This window comes from Carassius carassius, chromosome 45, assembly GCF_963082965.1.
Source record: "Carassius carassius chromosome 45, fCarCar2.1, whole genome shotgun sequence".
In the NCBI taxonomy this organism is placed as follows: domain Eukaryota; kingdom Metazoa; phylum Chordata; class Actinopteri; order Cypriniformes; family Cyprinidae; genus Carassius; species Carassius carassius.
In genome coordinates this window covers 15,108,287-15,134,318 of record NC_081799.1, presented here as the reverse complement: position 1 = coordinate 15,134,318, position 26,032 = coordinate 15,108,287, and the positions used below count along the sequence as shown (strand labels likewise).

Genomic DNA, 26,032 nt, shown 5'->3' with positions numbered 1-26,032 from the left:
AATGAATACAAGATCTACAATACTTAAGCAGTTTATTTAATCTCAAGTCTCAATGAAATACTGACATTTTCTCTTTCAGTGATGCTCAAAAATGCTGCCTATCTAGGCAGCTTAATAGGTTTTGAAACAGCCGACTCTTGCTGAAGCAGCTCATTCTCTCAACTCCGTAGCCCAACCGGATGATACACTGCACTGTTTTTGTACGCATTAATAATGTTGTATTTAATTCCAAAGGAAAGGATTCAAACATGTGTAGTGATACAATGTTGTTTCTACATAACTTACAACATTCTACGGACACCTTGGCAATTGAATCGCCATTGGCTAGTCATTATTTTAGTTTACTTGCCAGTCAATCAAGCTTTATAATAATCAAGTATCACTTAAGAATAGAACTTTAGTAATTAGAAGTAAACTTGATAACCATGTTTGAATGCTTATTAGTCGTTTTAACTGAACATTTTAACTGGACTGGTGGTGGTGCTTTTTTGGTCATTCAGTGTTTCTGTAAAAAAAAGAAAAGAAAAAAATATATATATATATACTGATAAGATAATAATAATACGATTCCTATAAAAAAACTATAAAACACAATAAGGATTACTAAGGATTAATGAGCTGCTGGGTTAATGAATATTAATCAGGTTTTGTGTGTTCGCTCGAACTGATTTGCTGAAATCAAAACAGGGACGATAATAGGTGAGCGCCAGCCAATGAGATTGCCATTCGCGCATTAACTCCACCCACTACCGGAAAACCCAGCTGTTCTTAAAAGCTGACGCCTTTCATAGGAACTCCGTTATTTTGACAGGAAAATACAACAAATAATATTGTTTAAATGTAGCACGTCAATCCCCTCTTTCTCTCTTTCTCTGTGTGAGTGTGAGAGCGAGCGCTGGCGATTTGTGCTCCTTAACATTAGAGTTTACGGTACATTATACAGGTGCGTTGCAGATCCATTGAGGGAAAAAAGCACAGATCGTCTGACAGAGAGTGTTCGCGAGTGAAAATATCTGTGCTAAACTTATCCTCCTACTAACACACAGGCGAGTAAAATCAGAGAATTTATTAGCCATTGGCTAATATGAGACATCATTTAGTAGCCAGAATTAAGATTTAGTCGCATATTCGAGTGATTTACTCACAATGTAAAGGGTTGACTTACTAGCCACAGAGATTATTCTGAAAAAGTACTTGAAGACTGGAAATAAAATGCATCCCCCGGACAGCAGTTATTAGACACGCGCGATAAACACAAACTGTCCATATAATCCAAAATATTGCATAATGCTGGAGGAAAATGAACTTACCGGGGTTTGACAGAGACGTGACATTATGCGGAAACTTGTGCGCGATAACAAATTCAACTTCACGCGATCTTGTATATCAATGCGATGTCCGTTTTTTACGTCTCCCTTCATTATGTCTAATGTGACCACGCCCCCGCGCTATTCAGATTCAAACTGAAGCGCGGCTTGAATACACCCACACAGAAGAAAAAGCAGCGAGACTGTTCAAGTTTTTTTATTTTACTGTTTGCTTCGCGATGAGAGGAAGAAGACATAATTCACCCCAAAAAGATGCGAGGATTTGAGAAATGGATTTCCTCAGAAAAAAAAAATGAAGCACTTTATTCAGCAGAGATCATAAACATGAGTAAGTTTCTTTTTGTTTATTTATATACTTGTACTAGTTTTCACGTAACGTGTAAACATTTTACTAGTTAGACTTTTTCCAAACTATTAATTCCTGACTAAATGTATAATCAAGTGAAACATTATGTAGTTTCAATAACAATATACAATACTATACCATTCAAAAGCTTGATGTAAATAATATAAATGTAACAAATAAATTTAACTGTAACAAATGTAACAAATTTTTTTATTTTTTATTTATCCCCCCTAAAAAACCTGAAACATATTCTCAGCACTTTTCAACATTAATAATAATAATGATAATAATAATAATAATAACAATAAATGTTTTTTTTTGTTGTAGAAAATAAGATTATTAAAAGGATTGTGTGACTGGAGTAATGATGCAAAAAATTAGTTTGAAAGTCAGCTTTGATTGTTCCTAATAAACTGTTTAACTGCTCCCCCAAGTGGATATAAAATTATGTTGTTGGATAATTAAATATATTCTAAATAAACTACAAACATAAAATTATATAGATTTATTTTGTCCTCACATTCTTTCTTGTAACTCTTCCCTCTCAGTGACACAGCTGACTGAGAGGCTCATTATGCAGCTCATTATGCAGGCCTTTGTCTTCTCAGGTGTAAATCACAATTATATTCATGATAGTTGACGCCTACTCGCATATGACTTTTACCAACAAAAAGTGTCTTAGAAAATTTAAATCAATATATTGTTTTCTGTAAGTGAGTAAACAAGATGATTTTCACATAATTTGGAAAGAAAAATTTTAGGCTACAAGCTCCAGTTCTCAAAAATCCCGGGAACCATTGTTTCAAGTGTTTTAACATTTTTAGTTTTTCACTAACCCGCATAACATTTTTTTTCTCAAAAACCCAATCATGTACATACATGCATTTAACATATTATTATAGCCCAGTTTGTGCTGATTACAGTGAGATTAGACTTTAACCATTTAGATATTTATAAGAAACTGAAAAAAGCACAAATGTCAGGGCATGACAAAACTTCTCCAGGCCCCAAAAATACCCTTAGACTCCAGAAGGTTAATGACATTGTTTGATTAAAAATGTGTGTTTGTGTGTGTTTCACTCACTTTCCTGATGGGTGTGACTGATGCGCTGCAAACAGAGAGCTGTGTATCTCATTTCTGTTCGCCTTCAGAATTTCTTTAGAGAATTGGCAGTACATTCATATGACAGACGTAAGTGCCGTTATGTACCAAAGCCTTGTAAACAAAACGAACGGTTCAAAAATGTAAATATATAAAAGTGCAGAGAGCAATGTGATGCATTTGCCGCCTTCTCCTGCAACGTTGTTACTAAGCAATGGGGTAAACAGCTGCTGTCTTGATGATGCAAATGAACCGCAGTTCAGTCCCAAATAATATAATATGAACACAGTGAAAGTACCCTTAATGTGCACTCTTAATGTAAATTCAGTTTGAATATGCGTTTCTCAAAATGTAAAATGTACCTTAAGAGGCAGCACTGTTTATGCATTTATTATGAATTACTCCTTAATAATGTTTTGCTCTTCAAGCTTAATATGTTTATTTCAAGGGTGTTTGTGCCATTTGTGCCCTGCAGTCTTTTGAGCGCTTGTTTCTTTGTAAGTCAGCTATCTTCCTCTCTTTGTGTCTAGCGCTCTGTGGGCAGTGGTTAGACCATACGAGACAAGGTCATAGGGAACGCTTGATAAAAACCAGGTGCCTCCTCCCCACAGTAGAAAAAGTGAACACCATGGTTAGGATTAAAGGAATGAGTTGCCATTGACACTCAAAACAGCAGATTTTTTACGGCAGCTATTTACATTAAAATGTGAGTTGCATGATTTGCCGTTATCGAAAGTGGAAGTGACAGTGATGCCTTCATCGGTTTTCCATCATCTTGGGAAAACACTTATTAACTAAAGCTGAGATTTCATACTAAATCATACAGTTTAAAATCAAGGTTGTCATCCAAAAGCAGTAGTGTCATTTTTATGCCATTTCTGCATCATTAAACATAATGTGGTTTTAGATGGGTTTCCCAAATACCTTCTTTTGCATATTTAACTGGGTTTTATGAAATTATCATCTTCAAATCATAGGCGTGATTTTTTTTTTTTCTTTTTTTTTTTGATGTTACATGAATAGGAGACTTTTATGGACTCTGAGGTTAACTCTTCTTACCATGAATGATCCGGTCAAGAGTGTGTGTCTGTGTACAGCTGAAAAGTAGCTGGGCCTGTACTTAGAGTATTATAAAGATGCATATGACAGCCAAAACCACCTCATTTTCTCTCTCAATCTCTGCATCTCTTTCTGATTTGACAAAAGGCAAGGTGTTTCATTGTTGCCAAGCTGTTAGTCAAATCAATGACATCCTTTAAAAGTGAATTGTGGTACTTGCTGCCTTTTCAGAAGACATCAACGAATTATAGATTTGCCTTCTGGCCTGATTCCAGGTCTTCAGCTGCGTTCAGTCTGCGCTTTTTTCACCATATGCAGACACACTCTGACTGAATGACCTTATGATGTGGACCACAATGTATCCTCTGTGTCGGAATGATCTGAATGTACTGTGCTTTTACTGATGGTTGATCAGAGTTCGCCACGAGTTACATTAGTTTTTATTTAAACATTTATATCAAAAAGCAATCATAAGGAAAAACATTTAGAGAGTTGTCAGCTGCAACTAGTACAGTATGATTGGTTAGGAAGATGTGTATGTAAATTCAGCTTCTTTTTGCATGCAAATAATCAAGTGTGTTTTTGTTGTCACATAAAACTAAATGTTTCTGATTTAGGACACTGTGGCAGCAAATATGTTGTCAGACGTCTGCGGTGTGGGGGAATCCTATCTAGTTTTTTGTTACTGTTTTATCAAGTGGATTTTCTGTGTTTCCATCTGCAGACCAGTGGGCGGTCAAGTGTGGGTGGGTGGGTGGTGTAATGCGTGCAGCCCCTGGGTGCTCATGGGAGCTGTGCTGCACAGAGACATGTTTGAAAGGAGCTTAAGAGCTGCCAGATTTAAGCAGTGACTCCTAATGAGATTACTGAAGCATGGAGGCCACAGCCGAACGTGATCCAGAAACAAACCAGCGGTCGGATTTACGGCCCCGTTGGACACTGTACCTGCAAGACTAGTCTGTGCAAGGCAAGATGGCATTTGTTAGAATCAGTGCATCAGATTAATTAAAACTTGTCAAATCAAATCATTTTCTTTTTTTAAACTGCATGAACAGAGGCCACTTTTAAATTCAATTAATAGCCCAAGCTTTTAATTGATTTAAATTCAGCAGGACCTCCTGGATTGTTTAAAATTTGAGTGATTAGGAGCATTTAGTTGCATTGCTTGCCACATTTAGGTTATTTAGACTTAAAGGGATACCGTATTTTTTTGGACTATAAGTCGCACCTGAGTATAAGTCGCACCTGAGTATAAATCTCATCAGTCCAAAAATACGTCATGATGAGGAAAAAACATATAAGTCGCACTGGACTATAAGTCGCATTTATGTAGAACCAAGAACCAAGAGAAAACATTACCGTCTCCAGCCGTGAGAGGGCGCTCTATGTCTTCAGTGTAGACTACAGGAGCACTGAGCAGTATAGAGCGCCCTCTCGCGGCTGTAGACGGTAATGTTTTCTCTTGGTTCATGTCTCTTAGTTCATTTCTCTTGGTTCATGTCAAATTAATTTTGATAAGTCGCACCTGACTAGAAGTCGCAGGACCAGCCAAACTATGAAAAAAAGTGCGACTTATAGTCCGGAAAATACGGTAGTTCACTAGGGGTGTCAAAATGAATCATTACGATGCGGACGTGGACGATTCTGCATCGATGCAGTAATAGACCATAATCAATTATAGCCTATGATGTCATTTGCATATGCGCTTGTCACACGGGTATTAAAAATGCACTCTCTATTTTTTTTATTGGCATTTTCCCCACATATGGCACGTGTGTGCACTAGAGACAAACACAGCGGACTGCACAGAATATGCACTGTGAGATGTGCACATTGCTTGACCGTGCTTCCATTCCCTGTTATTTTAGTCTTTTACTTTAGATATGCTTTCATTTCTGCCATTTGGAGTGCAGTGCGTATTAGATGAGCGAAACTCATGCACTGTTAGATAGGGCTGTAGCTATCAAATATTTTAGTAATCGAGTATTCTACCAAAAATTCCATCGATTAATCGAGTAATCGGATAAAATGTGTTTTTGCTTAAAGTGCAATATTAATTATGCAAGATAAAATAAGACTCGGAGGGACCGGACGTTCAACATGGACGTTAATACGCACACATACACACACACCGAGACTGTTTGGTGATACAAGAGTTTATTGTAATTATTGATCAGAGAGTGAATGAAATGTCATCCAAACGTATTAACGTCCATGTTGAACGTGCGGTCCCTCCGTGACCGTCACAGGCCTCTTAAAATGAACAACTTAGTTTCCTTTTTTAGAAAATTTTTATTTTTTAAATGCATAGAATGCAATGCATACATCAAAAATAAACATTTAATTAGTACCCATTGTTTCTCTGTCTGTACTTGTACTGTGAACAATGACAAGAAAGTTGACAGATGAATTAAGTGCATTCAAGTGCCATTCAGTTGGGGTTTTAAATAAAGCATTTTCTGAGATGCACATTAAACATTAAACACATAAAACATTAATTTAATTTATCTTTTAATTATTGAAAATTAACAACTTTTTGGTAAACAAAGGGGATTTACTATTAAAAATAAAACATGGAAGAAATGTTGTGATTTAAACCTTTAAAAAAAAAATTTTTTTTAGTGGTAGGCTATGTACATTCTGCTGAACAATAGTCTTTAACCGGACTTTTATTTTGACGGGTTGACGTACCTTTACAGTTCTGTGTATGTGATGTGACGCTAGTTTTACTCAAATCAAACGGTCAAATGCTCATGAAGTGACTGTCAGAGCAGTTCTGGAGATGTTGTTCATGTGTTCAAGTCCTAGTGAGACAGCAGACGCTGTCCGCTTTTAACTGTAAAATCCGTTTTGATGACTGGATTCCACAATTCCCTCCGCGTTTTCTGCATCGCGGAAATCATAGCGCCCTAGTTGTGGTATGCCAGCTCTATCTTGCAATGGACACACGCCACTACGTTCTCTTTACGTTTGCCCGCGCCCTCAAATCAAAACACTGCTGACACCTTGCAATATCTCCTTCCGCTTTGTGGGTGGCGTAAACGCGTTGTCACATTAAAAAAATCATTGTGAAAGAACCTGACGTGAGATTTAAAATAAATTAAAAGAGGCTTCGAGGCAGAGGAATTTGCCTCTATCAATTTTTGTAATCGAGTTACTCGAGGAATCGTTTCAGCCCTACTGATAGACTTTCATGTGTGCCTTGAGTTAGTTTGTCCTGAAGCTTGTGACTACGGTTAAATGCACTTGCATCTACTTTTATGATACAAAATTGATGTAAACACAGTCAGTTATGTTTTCAGAACAGTACAAAATATCCGATATGTGGAAATAGATATGTACGTTAGTTTGAATGCAGTCTATTAAAGCTGCCAGAGTATATGATCTCATCAGTAATAATCAAATGGCAATAATGCTGAGAAAAAAACAAAACAAAAACTAGGATCATCTATGATATTGTTGCCACATTTTTTGTTAACATCTTCTATTTAAAGCTGTCTCATTTGTATTTGGCCAGTTTGGAGAAAGTCTCACCAAACCTGAACAGCCAGGGAACTTGACGACATTTGTACAAATGCGGATGGGTCAAATGAATGGAGATGGCTCCAGATTGGTGATGTAGTAGTTGGTTTCCCAACAAGGTCCATTGGCCAACACAAAATTAATTTGCTGAATGCAGAATTAACTATTTTCCTGCGCTCAAGCCTGCCAATCTAAAGGAAACGCGGTGTATGGCGTTTGAGGTAATTTGTGAATTAGCCTACCATAGACTTAGTCTAAATAAAATTTGTATTATGGTTGTTATAGAGTGTGACGTCACATCAACTGTCACAGCTCTGTTTGTCTGTATGAGTTACAATTAATACATTTGTTGTTGTATTTTTTTGTGTGTAAAAAAAAATCATGTAAATCAGTTTTTGCAATCAAATCTGCAATCAAATTTTTTTTGTGTGTGTTCTGTCACTCACTTCTGCAAATTGCATTCCTGTACGAACGGCAGATCAGCTGTTTATAGACCGCAGCGGGTTGGTGACCGGGTCTCTGTGTGTTTGTTCTCTCCACAGGCGAGGATGACGGTGTGTGGGAAAGCGGTCTGTCCTACGAATGTCGAACTCTTCTCTTCAAGGCCATTCACAACCTGCTGGAGCGCTGTCTGATGAACCGTAATTTTGTGCGCATCGGAAAATGGTTTGTCAAACCCTACGAAAAGGACGAGAAGCCCATTAACAAGAGGTAAGACTTCTATTTCATTGACTTGCATTAGAGAAAAGCTTGTTTATGAAGCTCAGGTTTCTATACAGAGTAAGATCTAGACCAGGTGGCTTCAAATCAGCCAAACTTCCTTCACAGTCTGATACCAGAACGTGAATAATATTGCTGTCAAAGAATATTTACATACTATCTCAGTGGGGATTGGAATACAGACCTGGTTGCTTATCCAGAGATTGGCTACTTGCGCTATGGTGCATTAACATATATATTTTTTAAATGCTGTTCTCAGGCTGCAATACACTCTTGTGTGTTTGTGTACATTAGCTTCTTCCAGCCGTGCAAGCGCTCTGTCTCCAGCTCTGGATTTCTCCCTGTCAGCATCTGTGCTCTTTGATAAGAAACTGAGACGACGTGTGTAGAGGTGGAAAAAAAAGAGCAGCTTGGCTTTTCTCTGCCCTCTGCCACAGTTCTCTCCTCACAGCAACATTTATTTGCGCTCTTCTCTTCTCTTGCTCAAGGTCATTTATACACTCTATTAGCACAGCCAGACAGCTTTCAAGTAGGTTCATAATATTTTTTTTCTTTTTGTCGCACTACAAATCACAGTAAAGGTTGAACGTCTTCAAATGCAAAGCAAGATATATATTTGAGGCCTTGTTTATTACTGAAATTAATATTTTAATCCTAGAGTCTTTGAATTTGAAGGATCAGAGGCTGTTTGTTAAACATGGTTAAAACACACATTCCTTTGAGGTCTGTTAACAAGGCTCCAACTGTGAGTCTGTGTGTTTTATAGTCTGCAAATCACTGCAAAATGACACAAATAAGGAACTACAGTATTTCCTCCTTCAGTTCACCCTCTTTCACTCACACACAGGCACTTTCTTTCCCTCCCTCTTTCTGTTTGTAGTGTGTGATGAAGAATCAGCAGTCATAGAGATCCAGTGTATTTTTTTTTTTTCCTAATATACTTTTTTTTTTTGCCACTAGCATTTGAAACCAAATAACCACAGCATACAGACTAAATTATTAATTGCATACTTGCATATTTAATACATACTTTCAACTCTTTGTCCCTTTCTTCTATTGTAAACTGCTAAAACGTATAGACTACTCCTTAAATTATCGTTCAAATGTTTGGGGTTTTTAATGTTTAAAAAAATCCTATGCTTACCAAGGCTGCATTTATGTATTCGGAAAATATAGTTAAAACAATAATATTGTGAAAAATTACAATTGGTGTAGTCTTCTATTTTAATGTTTTAAAATTGTATTTATTCCTGTGATGGCAAAGTTGATTTTCAGCAAACATTACTCCAGTCTCCAGTGTCACATGATCCTTCAGAAATCACTCTAATATGCTGATTTAGAGCTCAAAAACATTTCTTATTATTTCTTATTATAATGTAAAAATGAAAGATTAAAGTAATGCTTAAAAAAAATCCACAAATGTTTGAACGAAAGTGTATATTTAGGCATAACCCTTAATGTCAAAGCACCACATTTAGAGTGACATGAAAAACAGCCAAGTATGGTGACCCATACTCAGAATTCGTGCTCTGCATTTAACCCATCCAAAGTGCACAAACACAGCAGTAAACACACACACACCTTGAAATCTGAATCCTCATTTTGTCATTAAGAGACAGACTATGTGGTAAAACATCTTCATGTGTGTCAGTGGTCTTTTTGTATGAGTTTTCACTCCCTACATCCCTATGACAAGATAATATGAACTGAAGGGATCTGATTCTCAATCGGTGTTCACCGAGCCTTTTAAATAACAGACTCAGTGGCAGAGGAGCAGAGAACATGGTGTAGTAATGGGCTGTATGGTGATTACTATTTCTGCCTGCTACACTGATTCCCAAAGCCTTCTTACGTTTCTCTTAGTGCCAAATCCCTCAGTGATGGCCTGTGTGTTCAAGTCTTAAGCGTGTGTGGGGTTTTTTTTCCACCAAGGAGGTGTTTAATTTTGTCTCCAAAGAGCCACCGTAGCAGAACACACACACACGTGTCCCTTAGTGAATATCACCTGTCACAAATATGGCAGTGGGTTCCTGCATGCCAAAGAAACTCAAAACACCTCTGATTCCTCACAGGACTTCATTCATAAACTGGCAGGGCCATCTTAACGGAGCGGCTACCACTTATCCTTTTTGAAACTAGATATTATAATCTTGTGATGCCTACATTAATTTGTAAGCATTTTCTTTTGTTCAAAAGTTTGGGGGAAAAAATGAATACTTTTTTTTGCAAGGGCACATTAAAATGATTAAAATTGACGGTAAAGACTTTAATTTTACCAAAAAAAAAAAAAAAAAAAAAAAATCAAATAGATGCTGTTCTTCTGAATTGAAAAATTTGTTGAAATGGACAACAGTTATTATAAGTTGTAATATTTCAGTGTTATTGTTTTAACTGTATTTTTATTTAAATACAGGCTTAATGAGCAAAAGAGATGACTTTTAGTATTTGTAAACATCTTATCGTGTACATGTTTTATGATTGTTTTTCATTCATTTACTCAAACAGTAAACTGACTGAACTGCTGTGAAGATAGAACTCAAGCTGAACACCGAGCCGAGCCAGATAATGAACAAAAGATTGAATGACTCGTTCAAGAGTCAAGAACCGGTTGCATCGGTTCTCAGATCACCAGTAGTTCTTTCGGACAGTTCGATTCAATAAACCGGTTGAAGAAAACGGTTCACCGGTTCTTTTGCGCTCGACGTAATGACGTCATTGGCGATGATTGCCCTTCATTCAAGCCTTCGGTTTACCCGCGCTCATAACATTAGCACAGAATCAGTTCAGAATCAATCACCAAAAGAATCAGTTTGTTTCAGACGCTCTGTGTGTCGGTCTGCTTCACACTGAATCACACAACACGTGCAGTATCATCAGCTCCTCAGTTCTCGAATCGGACACTTCTGACAGAAACGGTTCTTGACTCGAGAACGAGTCAGTCTTTTTGTTCATTATCTTGCTCGGCTCTGTGTTCATCTTCAGTTCTCTCTTCACAGCAGTTCAGTCAGTGTACTGTTTGAGTAAATGAATTACTCCGGGATATTGGTTTGTTTGAACTCAGTGGGAGTGTCAGCCACATTAAAAAAGTTAACAGCTTAAGTCATTTGTGGATTGATGCGTATTGGAGACGCAGACAGTTTAAAATGATTCAGTTCGATTTGGTGAACTGGTTCAGAAAGATCCGGTTACATCGAATGATTCGTTCACGAACCGGATATCACAAACTGCTGTGTTTTGAACTCTCTAACAACAGACACGGAAGAGAAGACAATGCTGAATAAAGACGTAGTTTTTGCTATTTTTGGACCAAAATGTATTTTCGATGCTTCTATATATTCTAACTGACCCTCTGATGTCACATGGACTACTTTGATGTTTTTCTTACCTTTCTGGACATGGACAGTATACCGTATACACAGTTTCAATGGAGGAACTAAGAGCTCTCGAACTGAATCTAAAATATCTTAAACTGTGTTCCGAAGATGATCGGTGAGTTATGAGGGCGAGTTATTAATGACATAATTTAGATTTTTGGTGAACTAACCCTTTAACCTGTGTGGACTGTTTGGATTAGGAAGGTGTGTGTAAAGAGTGGAGCCCTACTTGCAGTGCAGACATACAAGCTTGTGTTCTCTTTTGAGGGATTACCTTAGTAAACCTGTTAGACTTCAGGTCTGTGTTGTCCCCACCTTTGCTTGTCCTGACACCCGCCCTCCAGATCCTTCTGCACGGAAAACACAGATAGCCTCTGCAGCGCCGCTGGCTTCCTCTCTCTCTTTCTTTCCCTGCAGGTTTTTTTCAGAATTTCAGCTCGTGAGTAAACCCAAACCCTTCCTGTTCTGTTCTGCGCTGTGTTGTCTTGCGTATGAGCACAAAGTGTCTTGTGGTTTTGCTATAATTAGAGGATCTGTGGGGTAGGGAGCTTGGAAGCCAGGCTCCAAGGAATGCCAGAGAGTTTGTTTTGTTGTATTAGATCTTTTATTTATTTATTTTGAAATGGTTAGCACACTCCAGCCATATGTAGAGCTGTTTAGTTTGTGTGTGTTTGTTGTAACTATGCTCAGTCACTAGGCAGTTCTATCATTGGTTGGCTGTACTGTCACATGGCGATGCTCTGTAACCAAACCCCAATGTGTTTTAGCTGCTTACATCATCCTTCATACAGGTCAGAGCTGTGATCGTGCGCATTCTCTCTCTCTCTCTCATGGTGGGTGTGAGCATCAGATCTGTTACCATGGCTAATCCACAGATCCAGTGTGTTCTTTTATGGGCAGTGTTCACGGGGGAGCTGGGTGATGCGTGAGCCAGTGCAGAACATGATGCATCCCTTGCACGTCACTGCACATTACTCAACAATTATTGTGGTGTAGTGTCGCAGTCATACTGTAAAGGACTGGTAAGATGCATCTGTGATTTTTCTGTTTGTTTAGTAGGGTGGCGGAGGAGATCGACTGCGGCTGCAGCACTGAATACAGCCATCAGGATACCTGCCTGCGTGAAACCTCATACATTTCTGCACATCTGTAGATACCCACAGCAATCTCACGTAATAAAATCATGCACTTGCGTAGGCACAAAATCATTTGCATGGGGAAATGCATGCACGGTCTCCCTTGACATGCACACCTATGACAAACTACAAGCTAGGATGCTTTTATAGGGGTTTGCACACAACTGTCACAAACGCGTTCACACACCAGTAGATGCAACATCTTTTCAGCAATGCAATTCTGCAGAGAATGAAGTGGCATGTGATCTGCTGTGTTTATCTATTATGAATGAACTTGCTGTAGCTATACTGCTAAAAGGATGAATTTGTCCACAGCAGCTTTCTTTGTCTCTTGGTCACAACCAGGCCCATCTTTGCGTCCATGTGACGTCTATAATTTGCAAAGTAAAAAAAAATCCAATCTCTCAATAAATGCATGTTCAATAGTGAAGCAGTAAAGGAAGATTCTGGATGCACTTGGCAGAAACTGAAACCAATTAATTAATCAAATATTTTTAATCAACACTCAAATAAAACAGAATTGTGTAAACATTTAAACTGAACTTCATACCATCAGAATTTTGTCTCTACTCCAATTTGTTATTTAAATGTAAAACTTTAAATGGTGGCTGTAATTTTGTTTTCATGAAGTACGTTAAATAATGAAGACAACTGGTTAATTAAAAATATAATGATTTTTTTAATAGAGTGCATATATTTGAAGTGTTTTTGGTCATCTTTATTTTACAAATTTACAAACCTTTAACTATGACCTCAAACCCCTAATTTGCTGCTTATTAATATTTAGTAAGGTAGTTGTTTAGTTTAGCTATTGGGTAGGATTAGGGATGAAGAATATGGTCCTGCAGAATATTTCCTTTAAGTACTAATAAACAGCCAATATGTTAATAAAATAAATGCTAAAAAGCAACTAGTTAGTAGTGTGAATCGGTCCATATACTGAAGTGTTACCATTTTTTTCTTGTTGTTTTCTAGACTAAGTTTATGTGGACTACCTGTCACCAGAGAGTTGTTAATTTTTATGAAAAATTTCAAACTTTAAATAATAAATATGGATGGATGAATCATTCACAATAACATCTAGCATTTAGAAAATAGGATGAATTTTCAATTCATGATGTCATTCTAGTCAGAGTTTGGTGCTTTGTTTCTCAAATGTTTAAATACTTTAAATGTAGTAAAACGGGGACTTTTCTACATCATTGCAGTTTGGATGGGAAACAAACAGTAGATCCAGCATGTGTGTGTGCAGAATTGATTCATGCTGAAACTTCAGAGGCATGTCCAGATTATATCATTTATTGTCTAATAACCATTTTTCTACCCATCATTTCTGGACTGGTTCAGATAAACTCACGCTATAGTAAATCTGGGCTGGTGTAAATATAGCTCCTCTCCTCTGCTTTCTGAGCTCAGACTTATGTGAGATTCCTGACATTCCAGAACTCCTACTCTCTCACTTCCCATTCCTGTTCCCCACTCATGAACACACACACTATACACTGATTATAGATTTTGGTCAATGCTAAAGTGTCAACTCCCTTTCTCCAATTTGATCAGTTTCTCTCGCATGGTTTCGTCTCCTCCTCAGATGTTCACTACACTCTGGCCTTGACTGAAGTTCCTGTCTTTGCTTTAAGGGAGTGTGTTTGTGCAGAGTGTCCTTTGTGGATAGATTTACAATCCGTGGCGATGTTCCAGGGTCTCCGGTCTGGCACCTCCCCTTATTTTCAAAATGAATGTTGATTAAAATAGTCCTTTTTTCCTGTAAAGTTTAATTTCGAGGTTGAAAATTTATGGGTGGTGCATTGAGAAAGTCAGAGTGGAATGGACTGCTTTAGAGGGGAGTGTTGGCTCAGAGATCATTATAGAGTAAATCTACATCCACTTGAATGCAAAAAGAAAGAAAATTCAGTCTAGCTGTCAAATTTTTGTGGCTCAGAAATTACAACTTTAAAAGCCAAATAGGTATTAGGAAGTGTCAGTATTGATTGTTTTTTTTGTTTATTAGTTTTAAAAACTAATTTCTTATAAAGTGTTCAAAACCTATCCATGTGCAGCTGTTGTGATAATCTTTGTAAAGATTGAGAGTCTCCAAGGCTTGCAGCCAATCAGGTCCTCTTTTAGTTCAAACGTTGGCTTTGTATTTAGTGAAAGCCTTTTATATAAGATCAATAAACAATTAATTAGCATAAGTGACTGTTGACTAACAAACGTTTTGTTTGAGAAAAGTCTCGCCGGGTTTGTTCAGCTGTTATGACGAGGCAAACAGCTAAAGCACGCAGAATACGAGCTCTAGTCATCGAGTCTAGAGGCTTTTTAAGTTCTCTTATTGACTCTAAGCGCTTGGTTTAAAGGCCACGCTTTATAATTGAGTGAGAGGATGTCCTCTTCTGTGTGTATAAAGGCTTTGTTTGGAGAATCTTTTGATGGATGCAGTAAACCGTGTATGTTTGTGTGTGTTAACTGCCGTTACTCTGTGGTCGACTGCTTTAATTTAAAGGTATTTCGGATAGTCTCAGTTCTCTATTTGTGGTAAACATGCTGCTGTTAGTAATGCACTTCAGTACTTTGGCTGACGTCTTCCAGGGCTTTGGTTTGGAGAGAGAGGGTGTGTAACGGCATGTTCTACAGTTGACCACCTGATCTAGCTGCTGCTATTGGTCAGGTGATGGAAGACGGACAGTTTGTCATGTGGTTTAAAACCCATGTGGTGTGTTAAAGGGGTAGTTCGCTCAAAAGTAAAAATGACGTGAAGAATAAATGACAGAATTTCTGATGTTTGTCCTGACTGTTACCACATAATTGATCGTTTAACATTAACAAACGGCCATTTTTTTTGTGTTATTTATATACCATTACAGTATTTGTTAAAATTTGAATTAGCGTTGATTTTCTGGTTTAATTTGAAGTGAAATTTACAAATTGATTTATTATAGCTTTTTTCCTAGTTTTCATAACACCACATAACACACTCATAAGACTAAAGCGGGATTCTTCCAGTAGCTCTTTGAGCGCTCAACATGACAAGACAGTTAAAAGCAAGACAATTAGATGTAAAGTATTTTGGATGCTTTTCAGACAACTCTGCCAAGGGGCCACAGACACCACCTGTTTTGTGTGCCTGGGTGTGCTGTGTGTCTAAAGTCGTTGAGTTGAGATGTGAGGTGTGTTTGTGGGTTTGTAGTAGGGGTTTGCAACGCCCTGACCAGAGCCACTGCTTTCAGGAAGTCAGTAACAGCCCAATACAACAGCTGTAGAATGTAACCTCGCTTTTTCTCTTACTTTCTCATGAGGTTTTTCTCACCACAAGCTGTTTTTAATTTTGTTAATGCTCTTTTTCTTTAGTCTGGTCTTTTTTCCCTATAAACCTTCCAAATAGGTTCATGTTACCCATTTGTGACCTCTTGACCTTTCTTTTCTATCTTTTTAGCTGGAAATGCAATGGATTAGCTTGTGTCTTCAGGAGTAGAGATGTCCAGAGCTCTACTTTTGGCCCTCTGTTTAGTAGTGCGGGGAGCATAAAACCGTTTTGCAGTTGCATTTGTTAGAAATACAGTACCGTTTAAAAGTCTTTACTCCAGTCTTCAGTGTCATGATCCTTCAGAAATCATTTTAGTATGCTAATTAACTGCTCAGAAAACATTTCTTATCAATGTTGAAATTAGTTGTGCTTAATATTTTGTGGAAACCTTTTAAATGATTTTAAATTTTTAAAATTAAAATCATTTAAAATTTAAATCATTTTAAATGATGATTTAAGGTATTTATTATTGAAAAGTTCAAAAGAACAGCATTTATTTGAAACATGAATCTTGTGTAACAGTCTTTGTCTATTTTCACCAATTTATTAACTCTACTGAAAAGGAGTGTTAATTTCTTAAAATATACAGAACCTAATCTTTTTAATAATAGTGTATGTTTAAGTATTTTTATTATGCTATATTTGTCTTTGCTTATATGTGACAAACAGCACAGCTGAAGATGACATTGAATTCATCTTTGGTAACTTTGTGATGATGAGTTGCGCAGGGATAAGGTGTCACAAGTTGCACAATTTGTGATAAGTTTTGCTCTTTTTACTTTCTCTTTTTAGTATATTGTTTTATTTGGTGAGTGTTAATTGTGGATCCTGGTTTATCATGAACTCATGAATGTCATGTTTTTGTTTTGGGGTTGGTCAGTGTAGCACACACTGATTGCTCTATCTGCCGCTGAATAGAGAAATTCAGGAGCATGCTGTTATTGAGCTCAGTGTGTGTGTAGACCATGTGATCAAATGTGATGGTGCAGCAGAATTTAGCTCGCCCAGAGAGCCTCCTTTTGTGTGTGTTGTTGTTGAGAAAGTTTAAGACAGGTCTGTGACTGAAAGCAATGGCATTAGACCGCAGTTGCAATACTACCTCTACAGGGGGCAGTCTACTGTAAAACATTAGGCCCTAGCAAAGTCAGAGAGCTGTAGAAATCCAAGGGGTCAGTGTGGTGTGTTCACTCGGTTTAGATGTGACGTAGTTGCAAATCAGTGTCTGTCTCTGTGGGTTAGTGGCTGAACCTCGTTTATGGTTCTCACTCTAAATGCAGATGTTTGGCTAGTTTCCATACTGATGGCATGCTGCCTATACTTTGTTTTTGGAGAGACTTTCTTTGGGTTTATGACCATCATTATAAATGAGTTGGAGCAAATAACATTGTACTGCACAATGGCCAGTGATGCATATTCAGAGTAAGTGTTGTGGTAGTTGCTAAGGTGTTATGAGTGTCTGCTATAGTCAGAAAAGCAAGTCTTTGTTATTCTTATCCCTAGATAAGAATAGATAGTGTGCTTTCCTCCTTCAGTGCAAGTTGTTGTCATTTTAACATGTTCAGGGATAAAGTCTAATTGCTTAGAAAATTAATAGCATACTTCTTAACAAACCACATATTTGAACAAACTTTGTGTGATATGAAGTTTAATACTTGGGTTTAGGGGGCTTGTTCAGATGTCTAACCTTAAGTATGAGCAATAGTAAATGTGGAAATTGTAATTATAAGTGTAATTAATTCATTCAGGGACTTGCCTTTATTTCGCAAATGTTTCCTTTTGAAGCTTAATGCAATGACATTTCATGGAAATACAAGAGAGTAATTTTGCCAATGGACTAGTTTTGCTTTAAGATGCTTTAATACCTGCAATGATTCCAGATCAGCAGAGCAACTCTAATGCACCGTGGAACGAAGGATTTTAAGCACATATTAGAAAGCTGGCGTAGTTTGGACTGATTTTCACAGAGCTCAGGCTTTACAGAGCCCAGAGTGTGACTAATTTAGAATAAGTTTTATTGTCCTGTTACATATATTAAAGGTCCTCATGCATATTCATGAGGAGAAGGCCCAAACACAGTGTAATCCTTGAGGTCAAAGAGCAGACACTTGCATCTCAATGGCATGTGATGTTTCTCACGCGTTTGAGATATTGACAGTACTGTTCTTAGAGTTACAAATGAATCAGATTCTTTCTTAGGTATTGAATGATCAAATCAGATGGTGATTAAATGATTCACAAGAGTTCAGTGACGCTGATTATATGACTCATAAAGTATGTTGGCTGTTTATGATTAATCCATGTTTTCTTTTTCTTTTTGAGGCACATGTGCTACTGTTTAACTTAAACACCTGTCGCTATCTCTTTTTCTCAGAGAACACCTGTCTTGCTCTTTCACGTTCTTCCTGCATGGAGACAGTAATGTGTGCACCAGCGTGGAGATCAACCAGCACCAGCCCGTGTACCACCTGAACGAGGAGCACCTGACACTGGCGCAGCAGGCCTCCAGCCCATTCCAAGGTGATAGAACACACTTTTTTATTTAATGCTTTTAAAATCATTTTTTCCTCTCTGTCCCCTTCTTTTGTTTCTCCTTTGCCTCTTTCTCTTTCCAGCATTTCCTTTCTGATCAGAAACATGAGGTTCATAATTAGGAAAGCCCAGTGGCATCCTGTCCTAGCTTAAAAAAGAAAAGAAAATGGTGTTAAGAGACCGTTTCCTGTTTTAGGTGCTTGGGGAAGAGGAAAGTGTTCTTCATTACCGGTAACATGAGCAGTGCTCAACGTACTAATGGTATATGCACATCTGTAAATCTTTAAAATGTTTAAACTAGGGCACAGAGACATGTAAAAATTGTAATCAGTAATGTTTTTTTTTGTCATTTTTGCCCCGATATTGTTTAGAATCATTTGTTAAATGGCTGTTGATATTGACATATACAATAATAATAACCAAACCCCAGCCTAAACTGAAACAAAACTACCGGTATATGACTTTTTTTTTTGTAACAAAGTATTAAAGGGATAGTTCACCCAAAAATGTCATAAGTTACTCACCATCATGTCGTTCTGAACTTGTAAGACCTTTGTTCATCTTCGGAACACAAATTAAGATATTTTTGATGAAATCTGAGAGCTTTCTGTCCCTGCATAGACAGCCACACATCTAACACGTTCAAGGCCAGAAAGGTAATAAGGACATTGTTAAAATGGTCCATTTGAAATCGGTGGTTTCATCTTAATTTTTATGAAGCTACTAAATACTTCTTGTATGCAAAGAAAACAAAAATAACAACATAAAGTCGAATAGTAAAGTTAAGTGGAATTTCCAAAGGGATGTTAGTGATAGTCATGTCTGGGCTTCTTCGCCCGAAAACGGGCGAAAACTTGAACGTTTTGAAATGTTTAATTTTTTTGCTTCATCGGATGGGGATGAAACTTGGTGACTTTTGTTGTATTACCTATATGAACACACAAAAAAATCAAGGAGATTATTCTGATATGTTAAAGGGTCGTAAAAAAAAAGTCACACTTAGCTTCCTCCCGCTGAAAACGGCCGACATAGGAAATGAATGGGAAATACGAAAAAATAGGAAAACTCAGAGAAACTTTTGGTGGTACAAGCTACAGATCAGCAACTGTGCTGAAAAAAAGTGTACAGCAATGAAGGGGTGACACTCTAGAACATCAAGAGTGCAAATAAGACCCCCCCTCCACACACACACACACACACACACACACACACACACACACACACCCACGCACACAAACACACACACACACACACACACAGATAAACTGGCGACTGCAACAGCAAATTTGTAGAATATTCCACATAAAATCAATAAATGAAAAAAAAAAAACTTGCTCAAATGCACACACACACACACACACACACACACACACACACACAGAGAGAGAGAGAGAGAGAGAGAAAGAGAGAGACTGGTAAGACTGCAACAGCAAATTTTGAGAATATGCAAAAAATAAATAAATAAAAAATACAAAAGAGACTCTCGCTCAAATGCAACACACACACACACACACACACACACACACACACACAGAGAGAGAGAGAAAGAGAGAGACTGGTAAGACTGCAACAGCAAATTTTGAGAATATGCAAAAAATAAATAAATAAAAAATACAAAAGAGACTCTCGCTCAAATGCAACACACACACACACACACACACACACACACACACACACACACATTCACTCACACACACACACACACACACACACACACTGTGTTCCCTTTCAAACCAAATGCTATAGTTTAATGGTAATCATAATGCAAAACCTGATACTTATCTAAACATTTTTGTTAAAAAAATAAAGTAATCATCTTTTAGAATATCTAAATGTATATCTAAATAAAAAAAAAACGAATAAGATAGAGAAATCATATCTAAAACAACAAAAGGAATCAAAAAGCCTTTCTATATAGGATATATAGGAAGCTATAGGCAGCCTACAGGCTGGTACAGGACATTACACAAAAGTGGCTATTTTTTAAAGCCACTAGATAAAGTTCTTCTCCTGGAACATTTTTTTTTTTTAGGCTGGCACTCTATTTTTTTTTAGGCTGGCACTCTATGTGAAATGCTGCACTTATTGAATTTTTTTTTAAATAAATATAAAATAAAAAATGATATATTAATTCTAATGGAAAAAATAGCTCATAAAAATTATATAATTAATGCAAAGTATCATAAAAATTCTAAATAATAATCAGAAAACATTATAGAACAAAAATATATTTGATTGGTTATCCTGGGAAAAAGTAAAGTACAATTTTAAGGCTTCGCCCTTTTTCGGGCGGGAGGAAGCCAAGTGTGACCCATTTACGAAGAAGCCCAGAGGGTTAAGGAAGACGTTTTGCCATTTCTGATGATGTGTACCTGGGTGGGAAATCCTTGCATTTTAGGAGATTTTAGGCCTTTTCAAAGTCACCATTATTTTCTCAATCACATTTCCCTCCAGCAGTCTGTCACTCACATGAGATCGCAGCAATTAGCAAACAACAACAGTCCAGTCAATTCCTAATGGACAAAATCAAGTCCCACCCTCCTTTTTTCCCCTTCTTTATTTGTTTGGAAAGCCATTTTACTTGGATTTATGTCACTTTAGGGAGGAAAAGACGATTGCAATTTCCGTTTCATGCTGACTTTAAGACCGTACCTGGGATTTCAAAGCCCTCAGTTGCTCTTAAGCACCCAAGAACTGTCAGTGGGAAATATTCCTTAGTTTTTATTTTGTGTCGCTCACTTTTGAATGAATTTCATCCAGTATCATTCATTTTAGCTTGGCTGGTACGCTGTATTGACCAGTCTACATCATCCACAGCCGTGCACTAGATCACATCTTCCATTGTTTCGCATAATTGAGATTGTTTACAGTTCCTGCGAATTAACATTTTAAAAACATAATTCATCCTTTTGATGGGGAAATAACCTTTGCAGTGCATCAGGAATGTGTGATGTGTCAATTGGAACCAGCTGACCTTTTTCTCTCTCGATCTCCTTTGGTCTTCTGCTCACCGTTTCTGACAGTCTTGGATTAGTGAGTGTGCGAGTGTTGCGACTATGACCTCATAAAGAGCAGTGAAAGGGCTGTAATGAACTCATAGCTCACTTAACCGAGCAGAAGAGAGAGGGGGAGAGAGACTGGTAGTGCACAGATTGCTTGACAGAATAAATGTGAGGTGAACAGTGTGATATTGGAATACATCTGTTTGCCTGTTTGTCTGAAAACGGCTTTATATCTGTGTGATGCCCCCGATCAAATGCGGACCAGAGCAGCAGACCTCTCTCTAATGATAGCCAACGTTTGGATAACTCTTTAGTGGATTCAATGCTTCAAGCTCCCCTGCCATGCAAATTATGATCTTCTGCCTGACCACCTCTCTGAAGAGCTCAACGTGGGGCTTGCTTTCTGTAAATATTTTGCTTATCAGCAGAGACTTTTTTGATGTGTTGTGACAAGAATTCCAGCCCTCACCTTGGCTCGATCAGTGATCTGCCAGATATTAAAAGAGCCGTTTCTGCCGAGCCGCGTATGTTTTATTACATCTGGTTACAGCTTGTTTTTTTTTTTTTTTTTTTTTTTTATAATGCATTTTGGAGGCTTATTTTTTTGAAGCAAGGATAACGATCTCTGTTAGAGCGTTTATATTTAAGCCGCCTTAACCCATTAAAGATAAATCGTGCCTCCTTTCCATTTGTATAGTATCCCCCTTCCCCCATTCCCTCTTCCCATACCTCTTCCGGATGGACGGAGGTGTCCTCTGTCATTGTGGCTTTTATGGATTTGTGTGATGAAGGCCATGGAATGAGCCGGCTAATGGAAGGACACGGGATGGATTCTTCCGCTCCCTCCTCCTTTTTCTCCCTGGAAGCTCCTTCCTCCTCCTAACCCCTAATACGTGGATCAATATATCAAGGCAGTTAAAGAAACATACAAGTACAGAATGAGATTTCCTTGGGAAAATTTGTGACTACCTACCTCAGTGTTTAGTTGATTTTTTAGGCATGAAAGCAGCATGTAACAGAGCCACTCTTGAGAAAATTAAGTGTTTTGGTAAGATACCAATAGAGTGAAAACTGATGCTGTTGCTTCCACATTTGTGCTTCACCTTGTCTTGCACACTTTCCTTGTCTTTTTTCACCCTATTTCTGTCTCTCTCCTTTTGAACGACCTGTTTATTTAAGTTGGTTTCTGGGCTCAGAATGAGCACTGCTTGGCAGTAACTGGAGGCTGTGTTGATATGAAAGGCTTTCGGAAAGTGTCTGAGAGAAAGGAGGAAGTAAAGAGACCCGGCTGCAGTGGAGGAGTCATTTAAGACCACAGTTAATGAGGAACAGAAGTGGAGGGAGTGGTTGAGAGAAAGCCAGGCAGGAGTGTTTGTTCAGCGTTCCTCGCTTCATAGACTCATTTGCTTTGGCCCTGTTCTGATTACACGCTCTTTAGTCTTCATGTGTTTCTGCTAAATATGCAGGGCTTTCTACATTGTAAGAATCTGTTTAGGGTACTTTCCAATTACAACTCCAGATAAATGGCACTTGATTGTGTTTTGTAGGTTCTTTAGCTACTATCATGTTAATACAAGTACCGTATTTTTCGGACTATAAGTCGCACCTAAGTATAAGTCACATCAGTCCAAAAATACGTCATGACGAGGAAAAAAACATATATAAGTTGCACTGGACTATGTCGCATTTATTTAGAACCAAGAACCAAGAGAATTGAAGAACCAAGAGAATTTCTTTCGGTCCATGTCAAATTAATTTTGATAAGTCGCACCTGACTATAAGTCGCAGGACCAGCCAAACTATGAAAAAAAGTGCGACTTATAGTCAGGAAAATACGGTACTTGCATGCGTAAACAACTAATAAGGATGCTAGGATAGGTGATTTACTCAATATGGTTATTCAGCAATGCATTTTACATAGTCTTGCTAACCCATTTTGTGTACCAGCTAGTGCTGTCACAATCATGAGTTTATTAAATATCATACAACTAATTTGTAGCTAACAATTTAATAGCTTTTTTGCTTTTGTTGTTCACAGTGTAAGGATAAGGCACGAACCTTTACATTTTTTTTCTTCTCGATTGTACATTGAGAACATCGAATTGAGCACTCAAAAAAACTCAAAAGCATGTACAAATAATACATTCCGTAATCTGTCGTCAGCATGTTTCACATTTAAATATTTGCGGGAATTTCGCACGTTACAAACTCGGAAACTGCGGGGAATTATGAATAATGTGCAATCCCACGCCGAAATTCAAGTCCTGTTGTATTTAAAGACAAACATGCATGTGTATATTTCAGAAAAAGTTTATCTTTGTATATTAAATATATTTATATATAATATAAATTATATAAATATATACATTTAAATGCATGTAAATATTTTCAAAATAGGCCTATATACTGTATGTATGTGTAATAATATATACATAATAAATAGACATAGTACACACGCATATTATGTAAATGAAAGCTTTTATTTTGGATGCGATTTAATAGTTTGACCGAACTCTATATATATATATAATTTTTTTTTTTTCTTGTGTGTGATAGCTTTTTCCATTAACACTGTAAAAAAAAAATAACAACAATAATTGTTATATTGTTAGAGTAAAAATAAAAGAAACTAATTATAACAAAATGATAATAAAATTCCCTTGGTTGAACTGCAGTCGGTGATTGAGATTAAAAGCGCACATTATTATCTCAAATAATCTCTATTAGATCAGATAATCGTGACAGGCCTCTGTCCCAGATTCTTGACATTTATGCCAATGCTGCCCAATATCTCTTGTGTTCTGTGCTGTAGGTAGTGTGTATGACTAAATTAACTTTTCTTATTCTCGCTGTAGTGATTCTTAGTCCATTTGGACTGAACGGGACATTGACCGGTCAGTCCTTCAAGCTGTCCGACCCTCCGACACAGAAGCTCATTGAAGAATGGAACCAGTTCTATCCCATCAGCCCGACCTCCAAGGAGAGCACAGAGGACAAAATGGAGGACATCGAATGGGAGGATGACTCCCTGGCAGCAGTGGAAGTGCTTGTTGGTGGGTTGAAATAAAATATATTTTACTTAGAAGGCTAAATGAACCAGTTGCATTGTTTTGCAATGTTTGCTGAATGTTTGTTTTTTTACCCCCAAAGTGTGCATTCATAAGGTGTTCATGTGTGGCCGTTTCTCCAGGTGGTGTGCGCATGGTGTATCCTGCATGTCTGGTGTTAGTCCCACAGTCAGACATCCCCACTGTAACACCTACTGGGTCCTCGCACTGCACAGCTGTCTATTCAAATGGCCATCAAGTCCCTGCCTCAAACCGTGACCCCGCAATTTCTTCAGTGACCCTGACTCCTCCCACCTCACCTGAGGAGGCTCAGACAGGTGAACACGCCTCAAACTTTTGACTCTATCCCATGCCCCTCTCATTTCCGTTACACTCTCAAACTTCTTGTCCTTTTCTTTCTTTCTCTAGTTCACTCTCACTCAGCACAGAAGTGGATGCGGCTGCCGGTGGCGATGGATGGATTCAGTGTTGACAGCACCAGTCATCACGGTGGCAAGATTCCACGCAGGATGGCAAGTCAGGTGGTTGAGAGCGTTTGGCAGGAGTGCAACATCAACCGAGCTCAGAACAAGTAAGTGTGCTCAGAGTAAATCTGAGATCAGATAATCTCATTTCATAGACATGATAAATCAAGCATAGACCAGCAATGCCCTATTAAAACTGGTGCAAAGCATATTTGAGCCACATAATGTTTTATTAGTGATTATGGCTAACATTTAACAAAAACCCACCAATTCACTATCTCAACAAATTAGAATATGGTGACATGCCAATCAGCTAATCAACTCGAAACACCTGCAAAGGTTTCCTGAGCCTTCAAAATGGTCTCTCAGTTTGGTTCACTAGGCTACACAATCATGGGCAAGACTGCTGATCTGACAGTTGTCCAGAAGACAATCATTGACACCCTTCACAAGGAGCTGACCAAACCACATCCACTTCAGAAGGAGCCACTAACATTCATTGCCAAAGAAGCTGGGGTCAAGGCATACAGACGTGTCAAGGAATTTGGCTACAGTTGTATTCCTCTTGTTAAGCCACTCCAGAACCACAGACAACATCGGAGGCGTCTTACCTGGGCTAAGGAGAAGAAAGTGACGTGACATACAGCCAAGTATGGTGACCCATACTCAGAATTCATGCTCTGCATTTTACCCATCCAAACTGCACACACACAGCAGTGAACACGCACACCGTGAACACACATCCGGAGCAGTGGGCAGCCATATATGCTGCAGTGCCTGGGGCTTCAGTGCCTTGCAGGGCACCCCAGTCAAGGTATTGCTGGCCCGAGACTTGAACCCACAACCTTAGTGTTAGGAGTCAAACTCTCTAACCATTAGGCCAAGACTTCCCCCAACTGTTGCCCAGTGTTCCAAAGTCCTCTTTTCAGATGAGAGCAAGTTTTGCATTTTATTTGGAAACCAAGGTCCTAGAGTGTGGAGGAAGGGTAGAGAAGCTCATAGCCCAAGTTGCTTGAAGTCCATTGGTAAGTTTCCACAGTCTGTGATGATTTTTGGGTTGCAATGTCATCTGCTGGTG

The 26,032-nt window shown here is 38.1% G+C and overlaps 1 protein-coding gene across 1 annotated transcript in view; it reads left to right on the top strand.

The window, feature by feature from the left end:
* The window catches only part of med13a (mediator complex subunit 13a), a 72,572-nt gene that overhangs the window by 21,959 nt on the left and 24,581 nt on the right, over window positions 1-26,032 (top strand). Inside the window, exons 3-7 of the mRNA XM_059539302.1 lie at window positions 7,900-8,068; window positions 18,263-18,408; window positions 24,278-24,475; window positions 24,613-24,807; window positions 24,899-25,061. Coding sequence (XP_059395285.1) covers window positions 7,900-8,068; window positions 18,263-18,408; window positions 24,278-24,475; window positions 24,613-24,807; window positions 24,899-25,061 — 871 coding nt within the window. The remainder of the gene's footprint in view (window positions 1-7,899; window positions 8,069-18,262; window positions 18,409-24,277; window positions 24,476-24,612; window positions 24,808-24,898; window positions 25,062-26,032) is intronic.